Source organism: Petromyzon marinus, chromosome 66, assembly GCF_048934315.1.
Source record: "Petromyzon marinus isolate PM22_M1 ecotype Great Lakes invasive population chromosome 66, UKy_Petmar_22M1.pri1.0, whole genome shotgun sequence".
NCBI lineage: Eukaryota > Metazoa > Chordata > Hyperoartia > Petromyzontiformes > Petromyzontidae > Petromyzon > Petromyzon marinus.
In genome coordinates, this window is record NC_133732.1 from 4614477 (window position 1) to 4627039 (window position 12563).

The 12563-nt window shown below is 58.6% G+C and overlaps 1 protein-coding gene across 2 annotated transcripts in view; it reads right to left on the reverse strand.

Moving 5' to 3' along the window:
• PLG (plasminogen) overlaps positions 1-12563 on the reverse strand; it is a 179103-nt gene that overhangs the window by 4903 nt on the left and 161637 nt on the right. For both annotated transcript variants that reach the window (XM_076054559.1, XM_076054560.1), the window contains 5 exons: positions 10484-10561; positions 8792-8929; positions 7776-7882; positions 3849-3994; positions 2084-2246 (listed from right to left, as the gene is read on the reverse strand). In XM_076054559.1, the coding sequence (XP_075910674.1) occupies positions 2085-2246; positions 3849-3994; positions 7776-7882; positions 8792-8929; positions 10484-10561 (631 nt within the window). In that variant the 3' untranslated portion in view covers position 2084. The remainder of the gene's footprint in view (positions 1-2083; positions 2247-3848; positions 3995-7775; positions 7883-8791; positions 8930-10483; positions 10562-12563) is intronic.

The window sequence follows — 12563 nt, forward strand, 5'->3', positions numbered from 1 at the left end:
ACACTATATACTACACTAAACACTACACTATACACTACACTATACACTACTATACACTACACTATACACTACACACTATACAATACACTATACACTACATACGACACTATACACTACACTACTACACTACACACTACTATACGCACTACACTATACACTACACTACACACTACACTATACACTACACTACTATACACTACACTATACACTACACACTACTACACTATACACTACTATACACTACACTATACACTACTATACACTACACACTCCACTATACACTACACTATACACTACTATACACTACAATATACACTACACTATACACCACACTATACATTACACTACACACTACACTATACACTACAATATACACTATACTATAGACTACACTATACACTACACTAGGATACATTTACGTTACGATACACTACACCACTACACTACATTGACAACTAATGTGTTAAGAACTGCTTGTTGTTGTTGTGTTTGTTTTGTTGTCAAAATAAACACAACGTACGGTGCGAAAGAAGTCCACCAGCAGCATCAGTCAATCTACCACACTGGGTGATTCACATCGCCTATGCTGCTTTAAACAACCATGAACACCTCCTCCTCGTTTTGACCCCCACCCACCCAGCCACTCACCCACCCACTCAGCCATCCACTCACCCACCCACTCATCCAGCCACTCACCCACCCACCCACTCACCCACTCATCCACCCACTCACCCACCCACTTACCCAGCCACCCACTCACCCAGCCACTCACCCACCCACTCACACACCCACCGACCCACTCACCCACCCACTCAGCTACTCAGCCACTCACCCACCCACTCACACAGCCACTCACCCACTTATCCACTCACTCACCCACCCACTCATCCACTCACCCAGCCACTCACCCACCCACCCACTCAGCCACTCACCCACCCACTCACTCACCCACTTAGCCACTCACCAGCCACCCACTCAGCTACTCACCCACCCACTCAGCTACCCACTCACCCACCCACTCAGCCATCCACCCACCCACTCACCCACCCACTCACTCACCCACTCACTCACCCAGCCACTCACCCACTCACCCAGCCACTCACCCACTCACCCAGCCACTCACACACCCACCCACCCACTCACCTACCAACCAACCCACTCACCCACCCACCGACCCACTCACCCACCCACTCAGCCACTCACCCACCCACTCACCCCGCCACTCACCCACTCATCTACTCACCCACCCACTCACCCACCCACCCACTCATCCACTCACCCAGCCACTCACCTACCCACTCAGCCACTCGCCCACTCACCCAGCCACCCACCCAGCTACTCACGCACCCACCCACTTACCCACTCAGCTACCCACTCACCCACCCACTCAGCCATCCACTCACCCACTCACCCACCCACTTACCCACCCACTAACCCACTCACTCACCCAGCCACTCACCCAGCCACTCACCCACTCACCCAGCCACTCACCCACCCACCCACTCACCCACCCACCAACCCACTCACCCACCCACTCACTCAGCCACTCACCCACCCACTCACCCAGCCACTCACCCACTCATCCACTCACCCACCCACTCACCCACCCACTCACCCACCCACCAACCCACTCATCCACTCACCCTGCCACTCACCCACCCACTCAGCCACTCACCCACCCACTCACTCACCCACTCAGCCACTCACCCAGCCACCTACCCAGCTACTCACCCACCCACTCAGCTACCCACTCACCCACCCACTCACTCACCCACTCACCCACCCACCCACGCACTCACCCACCCACCCACCCACTCACCCACGTACCCACTCACTCAGCCACCCACCCTTCCACTCAGCCACCCACCCACCCACCCACTCACCCACCCACCCACTCACCAACCCACCCACCCACTCACCAACCCACCCACCCACTCACCAACCCATTCACCCACTCATCCACACACCCACTCACCCACCCACTCACCCACTCACCCATTCACCCACCTACTCACCCACCCACCCACCCACTCACCCACCCACCCACTCACCCACCCACTCACCCACCCACTCACCAACCCACCTCAGTTGCGCTGCATGACCCCCTGGATCCAGGGGATGAAGGCCGACACGCGCGTGTAGACCCCGGGCTTGTTGCGGTGGGCACAGCCCATGCCCCAGGAGGTGACGCCGTGCACCACGAATCTCTGTCTGTCTCGGGACACCAGGGGGCCCCCACTGTCTCCCTGGGGGCACGGGGACAGGAGGTCAGGAGGAGGAGGTCAGGAGGTGGAGGTCAGGAGGAGGAGGTCAGGTGGTGGAGGTGAGGAGGATGAGGTCAGGTGGTGGAGGTGAGGTGGAGGTCAGGAGGATGAGGTCAGGTGGTGGAGGTGAGGAGGATGAGGTCAGCAGGATGAGGTCAGCAGGATGAGGTCAGGTGATGGAGGTCAGGAGGATGAGGTCAGGTGGTGGAGGTCAGGAGGAGGTCAGGTGGTGGAGGTGAGGAGGATGGGGTCAGCAGGATGAGGTCAGGTGGTGGAGGTCAGGAGGAGGCGGTTAGGAGGATGAGGTCAGGAGGATGAGGTCAGGTGGTGGAGGTCAGGAGGAGGTCAGGTGGTGGAGGTGAGGAGGATGAGGTCAGGAGGATGAGGTCAGGTGGTGGAGGTCAGGAGGAGGTCAGGTGGTGGAGGTGAGGAGGATGAGGTCAGGAGGATGAGGTAAGGTGGTGGAGGTCAGGAGGAGGTCAGGTAGTGGAGGTGAGGAGGAGGTCAGGAGGAGGAGGAGGTTAGGAGGATGAGGTCAGGAGGATGATGTTAGCTGGTGGAGGTCAGGAGGAGGAGGTCAGGTGGTGGAGGTGAGGATGAGGTCAGCAGGATGGAGTTAGGAGGATTACGTCAGGAGGATGAGGTTAGGAGGTGGAGGTCAGGAGGAGGAGGTCAGGAAGTGGAGGTCAGGAGGTGGAGGTCAGGAGGAAGAGGAGGTCAGGATGAGGTCAGGAGGATGAGGTCAGGAGGAGGAGGTCAGGATGACGAGGTCAGGAAGAGGAGGGGGTGCGTGGGGTGGGTGGTGGGTGTGGGTGAACCACTCACAGAGCGTGGGTGGAGTGGTAGTTGGGTGGGGTATGTGGGTGGTTTGGTGGGTGTGGGTGGGTGCGTGGGTGGGTGGATGTGTGGGTGGTGCACTGACGTAGCGGGAGTAGAGTGGGTGAGTGGGTGGGTAGATTGGTGGGTGGGTGGGTGGATGGGTGGGTAGGCAGATGGGTGGGTGGATTTGGTGGGTGGATTTGGTGGGTGGGTAGATTGGTGGGTGGATTGGTGGGTGGATGGGTGGGTAGGCAGATGGGTGGGTGGATTTGGTGGGTGGATTTGGTGGGTGGGTAGATTGGTGGGTAGATTGGTGGGTGGGTAGATTGGTGGGTGGATTGGTGGGTGGATTTGGTGGGTGGGTAGATTGGTGGGTGGGTGGATTGGTGGGTAGATTGGTGGGTGGATTGGTGGGTGGATTTGATGGGTGGATTTGGTGGATGGGTAGATTGGTGGGTGGGTGGATTGGTGGGTAGATTGGTGGGTGGGCAGATGGGTGGGTGGATTGGTGGGTGGATTTGGTTGGTGGATTTGGTGGGTGGGTAGATTGGTGGGTGGGTGCATTGGTGGGTAGATTGGTGGGTGCATTGGTGGGTGGGTAGATTGGTGGGTGGGTGGATTGGTGGGTAGGCAGATGGGTGGGTGGATTGGTGGGTGGATTTGGTGGGTAGATTGGTGGGTGGGTACATTGGCGGGTGGGTGGATTAGGTGGGTGGATTGGTGGGTGGATTGGTGGGTGGATTGGTGGTTGCGTGGCCCACTCACGGAGCAGGTGTCTGTACCACCCTCGGGGTAGCCCGCACAGAACTGCGTGTCGCCCACGCGCCCGTTGAGGTACTCGCGACGATTACAGACCTTGTTGGAGATGATGGGCACCACCGCCTGCTTTAGCACCCCCTCGTGACCCGTGCCTCCATCGCGCGCACAACAACAACGACAACAACAACCGCCATTCGCCACTAAGTGGTGGAGACGTCACCACGACGCTTGTGCCAGGCCATGGGCACCTTGAGGCTATCACGTGAAGTGTCGAACGCCCCGCTGGCCAGGAGGTCACGGGGCAGACCCAGCAGGTGCCACGGGTCGACTGACTGAGATGACTGTGGCTGATGCACCACCTGTGCCCCCTACTGTGCCAACTTTCTGTGCTGTAGCCACCCGGCGCTCCGCTCGTTGTTGTGAGCGTCGCTCCTCCGCCCTCTGTTGTTGTTGGAGGGCGACTGCCTCCAACTGCCCAGTAGCGTCCTTCACGAGCCTCCTCCACAGAGGCCGATCTTGACACCGCTGGTACCAGTCATCGGAAAGTCCACTCAGCTCCACGTCCTCCTGTACCACATCACTCCATCTCTTCTCTAGCCCGTGCCACGCCTGTTTAGCCCCCTCGATCCGGCCGAACAAAAGCTGTTAGGGCATGCGGTGACTGGGCATGCGGGCTACATGACCCAGCCAACGCAGCCTTGCCTGCTGGAGGAGCTTTGTCCAGATCTTTCAAGGATTTGTGAGCTCCTCACACAATCCAGCCTGGTTAAACCCAGGATTGATTGTAGGCAGGCCAGCCTAAATGTTTCTAACTGGCGAAGATGTTCCATTAGGGGGGTCCACGTTTCGCAAGCATAGAGAATACAGGGAATGACCGTGGCCGAGAAGACCTGAAGCTTAGTGCGGAGCGACAGACCAGGTAGCTTCCAAACAGCGTTACGCAACCGATGAAAAAATATTGCCCCTCGACTGATTCGGAGTGAGACCTCTGCTGTTAAACGGGAGCCGGTCATGAGCACACTGGCCAGGTATGGGAAACTCTCCACTCTCTCCACAACTGCCCAATCACCAATTGGGAGTTGTGGGGGTGGAGTGTCCGATGGTAAGAGATACCCAGGCAGGTGCTTAGTTTTGGTGGGGCTGATGGTAAGGCCCCATCTCTTAGTGGCACGCTCCAGTCTCAGCAGCAGCGTCTCTAACTCCTCCTCTGACTGAGCAGCTATTACCAAATTATCAGCATACATAACGTGGTTGAGCAATAGGGAGCCATCCCTTGACCGCACCCAGGCATCGATCAGCCTCCCATTATATCTGTACCAGATTGAAATTCCTCCAGTACAGCAATCGAAATCTCCACGAACTACGTGGTCAAAATAGATGTTAAATAATGTGGGAGCCAGAGGACATCCCTGTCGCACCCCAAGGTGTACAGGGAATGGCTCTGACTCCCGGCTTTGTAGTTTTACCCGGGCCCGCTCACCATCATGAAGGTCCTTAATGATCGTGAGCATAGGGTCAGGGACTCCAAAGCACGAAGAACAACCCAGAGGCCAGCCCTACTGATGGTATCATAGGCCTTGACTAGGTCAATAAAGCAGAGATGTAGGTTTTGTTGGAATTCCCTACACCTCTGCTGTAGCAGACGGACAGAAAATATGGCATCTGTGCAGGACCGCCCTTTCCTGAACCGCATTGGGACTCCGCAAGCCTCTCCTCAGCGTGCCTGGCAAGGCAATGTTGAATAATCCTTGCCAGGACCTTTCCCGGCACACTGAGGAGTGAGACGCCCCTGTAGTTTTTAAGTCTGTGCGGTCAACCCTTCTTAAAGAGGGGGACCACCAGGGCATCCTTTCAATCCTGCGGAACCCGTCCAGTGGTCCAGACTGTTGTTATGATGTCATGTAGGGCAGTCTGTGCACAAACGCCACCCTCCCTCAACATTTCGCTTGGGAGATCATCTCTGCCCGGTGTCTTTCCTGGTCTCAGACTCTGGATCGCCTTCAGTACTTCTTCAACAGATGGCACCTCAGCCAGCCACTCACAGGGGGTGACTTCTTCCAATATTTGAGGCACCACAGCCTCGCCAGGGTCATCCTCACTTTGTCCCACGTTTTCCATGCCGAGGGATTTCCCCTCCCCCATAACTTCACAGAAATGCTCAGCAAATCTGCAAACCTGTTTCTGGGGGTCGTAGATTGGATTACCGTTTTTCCCCCTAGTGATGGTAATAGGTGTGGCGCTGCAGGTTACTTTTTTGATGGTGTTAAGTAGCGATTTGTGATTGCGGGCCATTGAGGCAGACTCCATCTCCTCAGCAACCCGCGACCACCACCCATCCTTGTCGCATCTCACGACTCTCCGAACCTCCGAGCGAAGGCTGCGGTAAGCCTCCTCATTCTCCGACGTGGGATGCTGTAGCCAATGAGAGTGGGCCTTTCACTTTTTTTAAGCCAGCTTGAACGCCTCCTCTGTCAGCCAGGGTCTCGGGGGAGGTCTGGACCATGTACCCAAAGCTGCCATTGCAGCTGCCTGAGTCACAGTCCTAAACCTCGCCCATTTCCCCTCGACATCTGGACGAGTGGGGGACGATGCCAACCCCATTTGCAAGCGATGATAAAATTCTCGCTTCCAACTTTCATCATCTAGCTGAGACCAGGCCACTATGGGTTTAAATGGGGTCCTGGGTGTACACCCACCACCGGAGTGGGAGAATGGCAGGCGCATCTTACAGATGACAAGTCGATGGTCAGTGGGCAGATCAGCTCCACGGTAGGTTCTGGTGTCAAGGACATGGGCCCGCATCCGCTGTTCCGTCACTATGTAGTCCAGCAGATGTTCTTGCTTGGACCCGGCATGCATCCATGATGTTGTGTGGATGAGTTGATGCCGGAACAGCGTGTTGGTAATTACAAGCCCATGGGCTGCACAAAAATCTAGCAGTCTCCTACGGTTGTTACTGAGCTGATCTGGCCCATGCCCTCCAATCACTCCAGACCAGGTGCCAGCATCATGACCAACTCGGGCATTGAAGTCACCCAACATGATGACTCTATCCTGAGGGGCCACTTTAGCCAGCACCTGTGACAGGAGGTCATAAAAGGCATCTGACTCATCGGCTTTGCCTGCATCCCTCCACGGATGTTCGTCTTCGGTGGGGGCATAAGTAACCACGACCACCACTCCTCGCCTCCGGTTGATGGGAAGGCGAGCCCAAAGTAGTCTGGGACTTACAGCTTCCCACACCTCACCGCCACGCTCCCACGCCCCCCTCATTCTTTTGTTCGGAAGAAAAGCCACACCCTGATGTTTGGCAGTCTACTGCCCCGAGTAGAGGACTGTCCAGTCCTCATGGTGGCAGGAGCCAGAGCCGGTCCACCGGACCTCCTGAATGCCACAGAGATCCAGGTGGTACCGGTCCAGCTCCCGACAGAGGAGTGGCAGCGCACGCACACAGACAAAGGTCCCCCGTGTATGCTCTAGCAGGGCTGTAGGGGCAAGTGCTGTTAGTAGCGAGTAGCAGTGGCTATGAATTGGAGTTGGTTCCAGGTGCAACTCCCCTTTGCTTTCTATTTGTCTCTCCCCCCATCACACAGCCCCTCCCCTCACCCCCTCCCCTCACCCTGCGTCTCCCCCCAGCCCCTCCCCTCAGTCCCTCTCCTCCCCCCAGCCCCTCCCGTCACCCTGACTCTCCCCCAGCCCCTCCCCCCAGCCCCTCCCCCCAGCCCCTCCCCCCAGCCCCTCCCCTCACCCTGCGTCTCCCCCCAGCCTCTCCCCCCAGCCCCTCTCCTCCCCCCAGCCCCTCCCCTCACCCTGCGTCTCCCCCCAGCCCCTCCCCCCAGCCCCTCCCCCAGCCCCTCCCCTCACCCTGCGTCTCCCCCCAGCCCCTCCCCCCAGCCCCTCCCCCCAGCCCCTCCCCCCAGCCCCTCCCCTCACCCTGCGTCTCCCCCCAGCCCGTGATGACGCAGTCGGTGCCATGTGCCAGGACTTGGTCAGGGTCGGGCAGGCAGACGAGAGACACACGGTCGGTCAGCTGTGCCGGCCTGCGTGTGGTGGTGGTGGTGTGGTGGTGTGGTGTGGTGGTGGTGTGGTGGTGGTGTGGTGGTGTGGGGGTGTGGTGTGGTGGGGGTGTGGTGTGGGTGTGGTGGTGGTGTGGTGGTGGTGGTGTGGTGGTGGTGGTGTGGTGTGGTGGTGGTGTGGTGTGGTGGTGGTGTGGTGGTGGTGTGGTGTGGTGGTGTGGTGGTGTGGTGGTGTGGTGGTGGTGGTGGTGTGGTGGTGTGGTGGTGGTGTGGTGTGGTGGTGGTGTGGTGGTGGTGGTGTGGTGGTGGTGTGGTGTGGTGTGGTGGGGGTGTGGTGGTGGTGGTGTGGTGGTGGTGGTGTGGTGGTGGTGGTGGTGTAGTGGTGGTGTGGTGGTGGTGGTGTGGTGGTGGTGTGGTGGTGGTGTGGTGTAGTGTGGTGGTGGTGTAGTGTGGTGGTGTGGTGGTAGTGTGGTGGTGTGGTGTGGTGGTGGTGTGGTGGTGTGGTGTGGTGGTGGTGGTGTGGTGTGGTGTGGTGGTGGTGTGGTGTGGGGGTGGTGGTGGTGTGGTGGTGGTGGTGGTGGTGGTGTGGTGTGGTGGTGGTGTGGTGGTGGTGTGGTGTGGTGGTGTGGTGTGGTGGTGGTGTGGTGGTGGTGGTGTGGTGGTGATGTGGTGTGTGGTGGTGTGGCGGTGTGATGTAGTGGCGGTGGTTGTGGTTGGTAGTTGTTTGTCGTGTGGTGGTGGTATGGTGGTGGTGTGTGTCGGGTGGTGGAGGGCACACGCACACACACAAAGACAAAGACTCCCACCAACCCCTAACCACGTGGATCCTCCACCAGACTGTTGTGTGCCCGTGCTCCCAGCCTTGCCCAGACCACCAACTCGGCGCGGGGGGTGGGGGGTCGGGGGGGGGGGGGCTCGACTCCCGGTCCGCACGTCGCGATCTTGACCAGGGCGATGTCCACGCCGCGGGGCTCCGTGTGGATGCTCGCCACCGGCACCGTCTGCCAGGCCTCCCGCTCCGGCGCCAGCTCGTTGTGGACGCCGAGGAGCACGCGGTAGAGGCGGACGTCCCTACAGGCAGGCGGCACGGGCGGGGCGGGCGGGGGGGGTGAGCGTGGGGGTGAGCGGGGCGAGCGGGGGGGGGGGGGGGGTGAGCGTGGGGGTGAACGTGGGGTGTGGGGTGAGCGGGGTGAGCGGAGTGAGCGGGGTGAGCGTGGGGATGAGCGTGGGGTGTGGGGTGAGCGGGGGGTGAGCGGGGTGAGCGGGGTGAGCGTGGGGATGAGCGTGGGGTGTGGGGTGAGCGGGGTGAGCGGGGTGAGTGGGGTGAGCGGGGTGAGCGGGGGGGTGAGCGGGGTGAGCTTGGGGGTGAGCGGGGTGAGCGTGGGGTGTGGGGTGAGCGGGGTGAGCGTGGGGTGTGGGGTGAGCGGGGTGAGCGGGGGGGGGGGTGAGCGGGGTGAGCGTGGGGTGTGGGGTGAGCGGGGTGAGCGGGGTGAGTGGGGTGAGCGGGGGGGTGAGCGGGGGGGTGAGCGGGGGGGTGAGCGGGGCGAGCTTGGGGGTGAGCGTGGGGTGGAGATGAGGTGAGGCTTTGTCTCGTGCTAGAGCCTCACCTCTTCTCCACCGGCCATTATCTTCACTGCTACTGACCTTTTGACCTCCTCCTGAACTTCTCCTCAAGACCTCAAACTAATCCTGGTTGAGCCTGGGGGTGCTCCTCCTCCTCCTGACCTCCTCCTGACCTCCTCCTCCTCCTGACCTCCTCCTCCTAACCTTCTCCTCCTCCTGACCTCCTCCTCCTCCTGACCTCCTCCTGACCTTCTCCTCCTCCTCCTGACCTCCTCCTCCTGACCTCCTCCTGATCTCCTCCTCCTGACCTTCTCCTCCTGACCTCCTCCTCCTGACCTCCTCCTCCTGACCTCCTCCTAACCTTCTCCTCCTCCTGACCTCCTCCTCCTGACCTCCTCCTCCTGACCTCCTCCTGACCTTCTCCTCCTCCTGACCTCCTCCTCCTGACCTTCTCCTCCTGACCTTCTCCTGACCTCCTCCTGACCTTCTGCTCCTCCTCCTGACCTCCTCCTCCTGACCTCCTCCTCCTGACCTTCTCCTCCTGACCTTCTCCTGACCTCCTCCTCCTGACCTTCTCCTCCTCCTCCTGACCTCCTCCTCCTCCTGACCTCCTCCTCCTCCTGACCTCCTCCTCCTCCTGACCTCCTCCTGACCTCCTCCTACTCCTGACCTCCTCCTCCTGACCTCCTCCTCCTGACCTCCTCCTGACCTTCTCCTCCTCCTCCTGACCTCCTCCTCCTGACCTCCTCCTCCTGACCTCCTCCTCCTGACCTCCTCCTCCTGAACTCCTCCTCCTGACCTCCTCCTCCTGACCTCCTCCTCCTCCTCCTGACCTCCTCCTCCTCCTCCTGACCTCCTCCTCCTCCTCCTGACCTCCTCCTCCTGACCTCCTCCTCCTGACCTCCTCCTCCTGACCTCCTCCTCCTGACCTCCTCCTCCTGACCTCCTGACCTCTTCCTCCTGACCTCCTCCTCCTGACCTCCTCCTGACCTCCTCCTCCTGACCTCCTCCTCCTGCCCTGCTCCCCTACCCACTTGCCCCCCTGGACCCCACGTGACTCACGAGCTGTTGACGCAGTGGGCGGCGGTGAGGATCCATGAGGGGTCGATGAGAGTCGCTCCGCAGTGCGGCCTGAACTGACTGTGGACACACAGAAACACACACACACAGTGACACACACAGTGACACACAGACACACACACACAGTGACACACAGTGACACACAGACACACACACAGTGACACACAGTGACACACAAACACACACAGACACACACACACAAACACACAGACACACACACAGACACACACACAAACACACACAGACACACACACACACACAAACACACAGACACACACACACAGTGACACACAGACACACACACACAGTGACACACACACAGTGACACACAGTGACACACAGTGACACACAGACACACACACACAGTGACACACAGTGACACACACACAGTGACACACACACAGTGACACACACACAGTGACACAACAACAACAACAATAACAACCGCCATTTGCCACTAAGTGGCGGTGACGTCACTACGACGCTTGTACCAGGCCATGTGCACCTTGAGGCCACGTGAAGTGTCGAACGCCCGCTGGCAGGAGGTCACGGGGCAGACCCAGCAGGTGCCACGGGTCGACTGACTGAGATGACTGGCTGATGAACCACCTGTGCCCCCTACTGTGTCAACCTACTGTGCTTTAGCCACCCGGCGCTCCGCTCGTTGTTGTGAGCGTCGCTCCTCCGCCCTCCGTTGTTGTTGGAGGGCGACTACCTCCAACTGCCAAGTAGCGTCCTTCACGAGCCTCCTCCTCCACAGAGGCCGATCTTGACACCGCTGGTACCAGCCATCGGCAAGTCCACTCAGCTCCACGTCCTCCTGTACCACATCACTCCATCTCTTCTCTAGCCCGTGCCGCGCCCGCTTAGCCCCCTCGATCCGGCCGAACAAAAGCTGTTTCGGCATGCGGTGGCTGGGCATGCGGGCTACATGACCCAGCCAACGCAGCCTTGCCTGCCGGAGGAGCTCACCGATGGGACCTTGCCCAGACCTTTCAGGGATTTGTGAGCTCCTCATACAATCCAGCCTGGTTAAACCTAGGATGGATCGTAGGCAGGCTAGCCTATATGTTTCTAACCGGCGAAGATGTTCCATTAGGGGGGTCCACGTTTCACAAGCGTAGAGAAGGGAGGGAATGACCGTGGCCGAGAAGACCTGAAGATTAGTGTGGAGCGACAGACCAGGTAGCTTCCACACAGCGTTACGCAACCGATGAAAAGATATTGCCACTCGACTGATTCGGAGTGAGACCTCTGCTGTTAAACTGGAGCCGGTCATGAGCACACTGCCCAGGTATGGGAAACTCTCCACTCTCTCCACAACTGCCCCATCACCGATTGGGAGTTGTGGGGGTGTAGTGTCCGATGGTACAAAATACCCAGGCAGGTGCTAAGTTTTGGTGGGGCTGATGGTAAGGCCCCATCTCTTAGTGGCACGCTCCAGTCTCAGCAGCAGCCTCTCCAACTCCTCCTCTGAATGATCAGCTATTGCCAAATCATCGGCATACATAACATGGTTGAGCAATAGGGAGCCATCCCTTGACCGCACCCGGGCATCGATCAGCCTCCAACTATATCTGTACCATATAGAGATTCCCTCGGTACAGCTATTGAATGCTTAACGAACTACGTGGTCAAAATAGATGTTAAATAATGTTAAATAATGTGTGGCTCTGACTCCCGGCCATGTAGTTTTACCCGGGCCCGCTCACCATCATGAAGGTCCTTAATGATCGTGAGCAGAGGGTCAGGGACTCCAAAAGCACGAAGAACAACCCAGAGCTCAGGCCTACTGATGGTATCATAGGCCTTGACCAGGTCAATAAAGCAGAGATGTAGGTCTTGCTGGAATTCCCTAAACCTCTGCTGTAGCAGACGGACAGAAAATATGGCATCTGTGCAGGACCGCCCTTTCCTGAAACCGCATTGGGGCTCCGCAAGTCTCACCTCAGCGTGCCTGGCAAGGCGATGTTGAATAATCCTTGCCAGGTCCTTTCCTGGCACACTGAGGAGTGAGATGCCCCTGTAGTTGTTACAGTCTGTGCGGTCCCCCTTCTTAAAA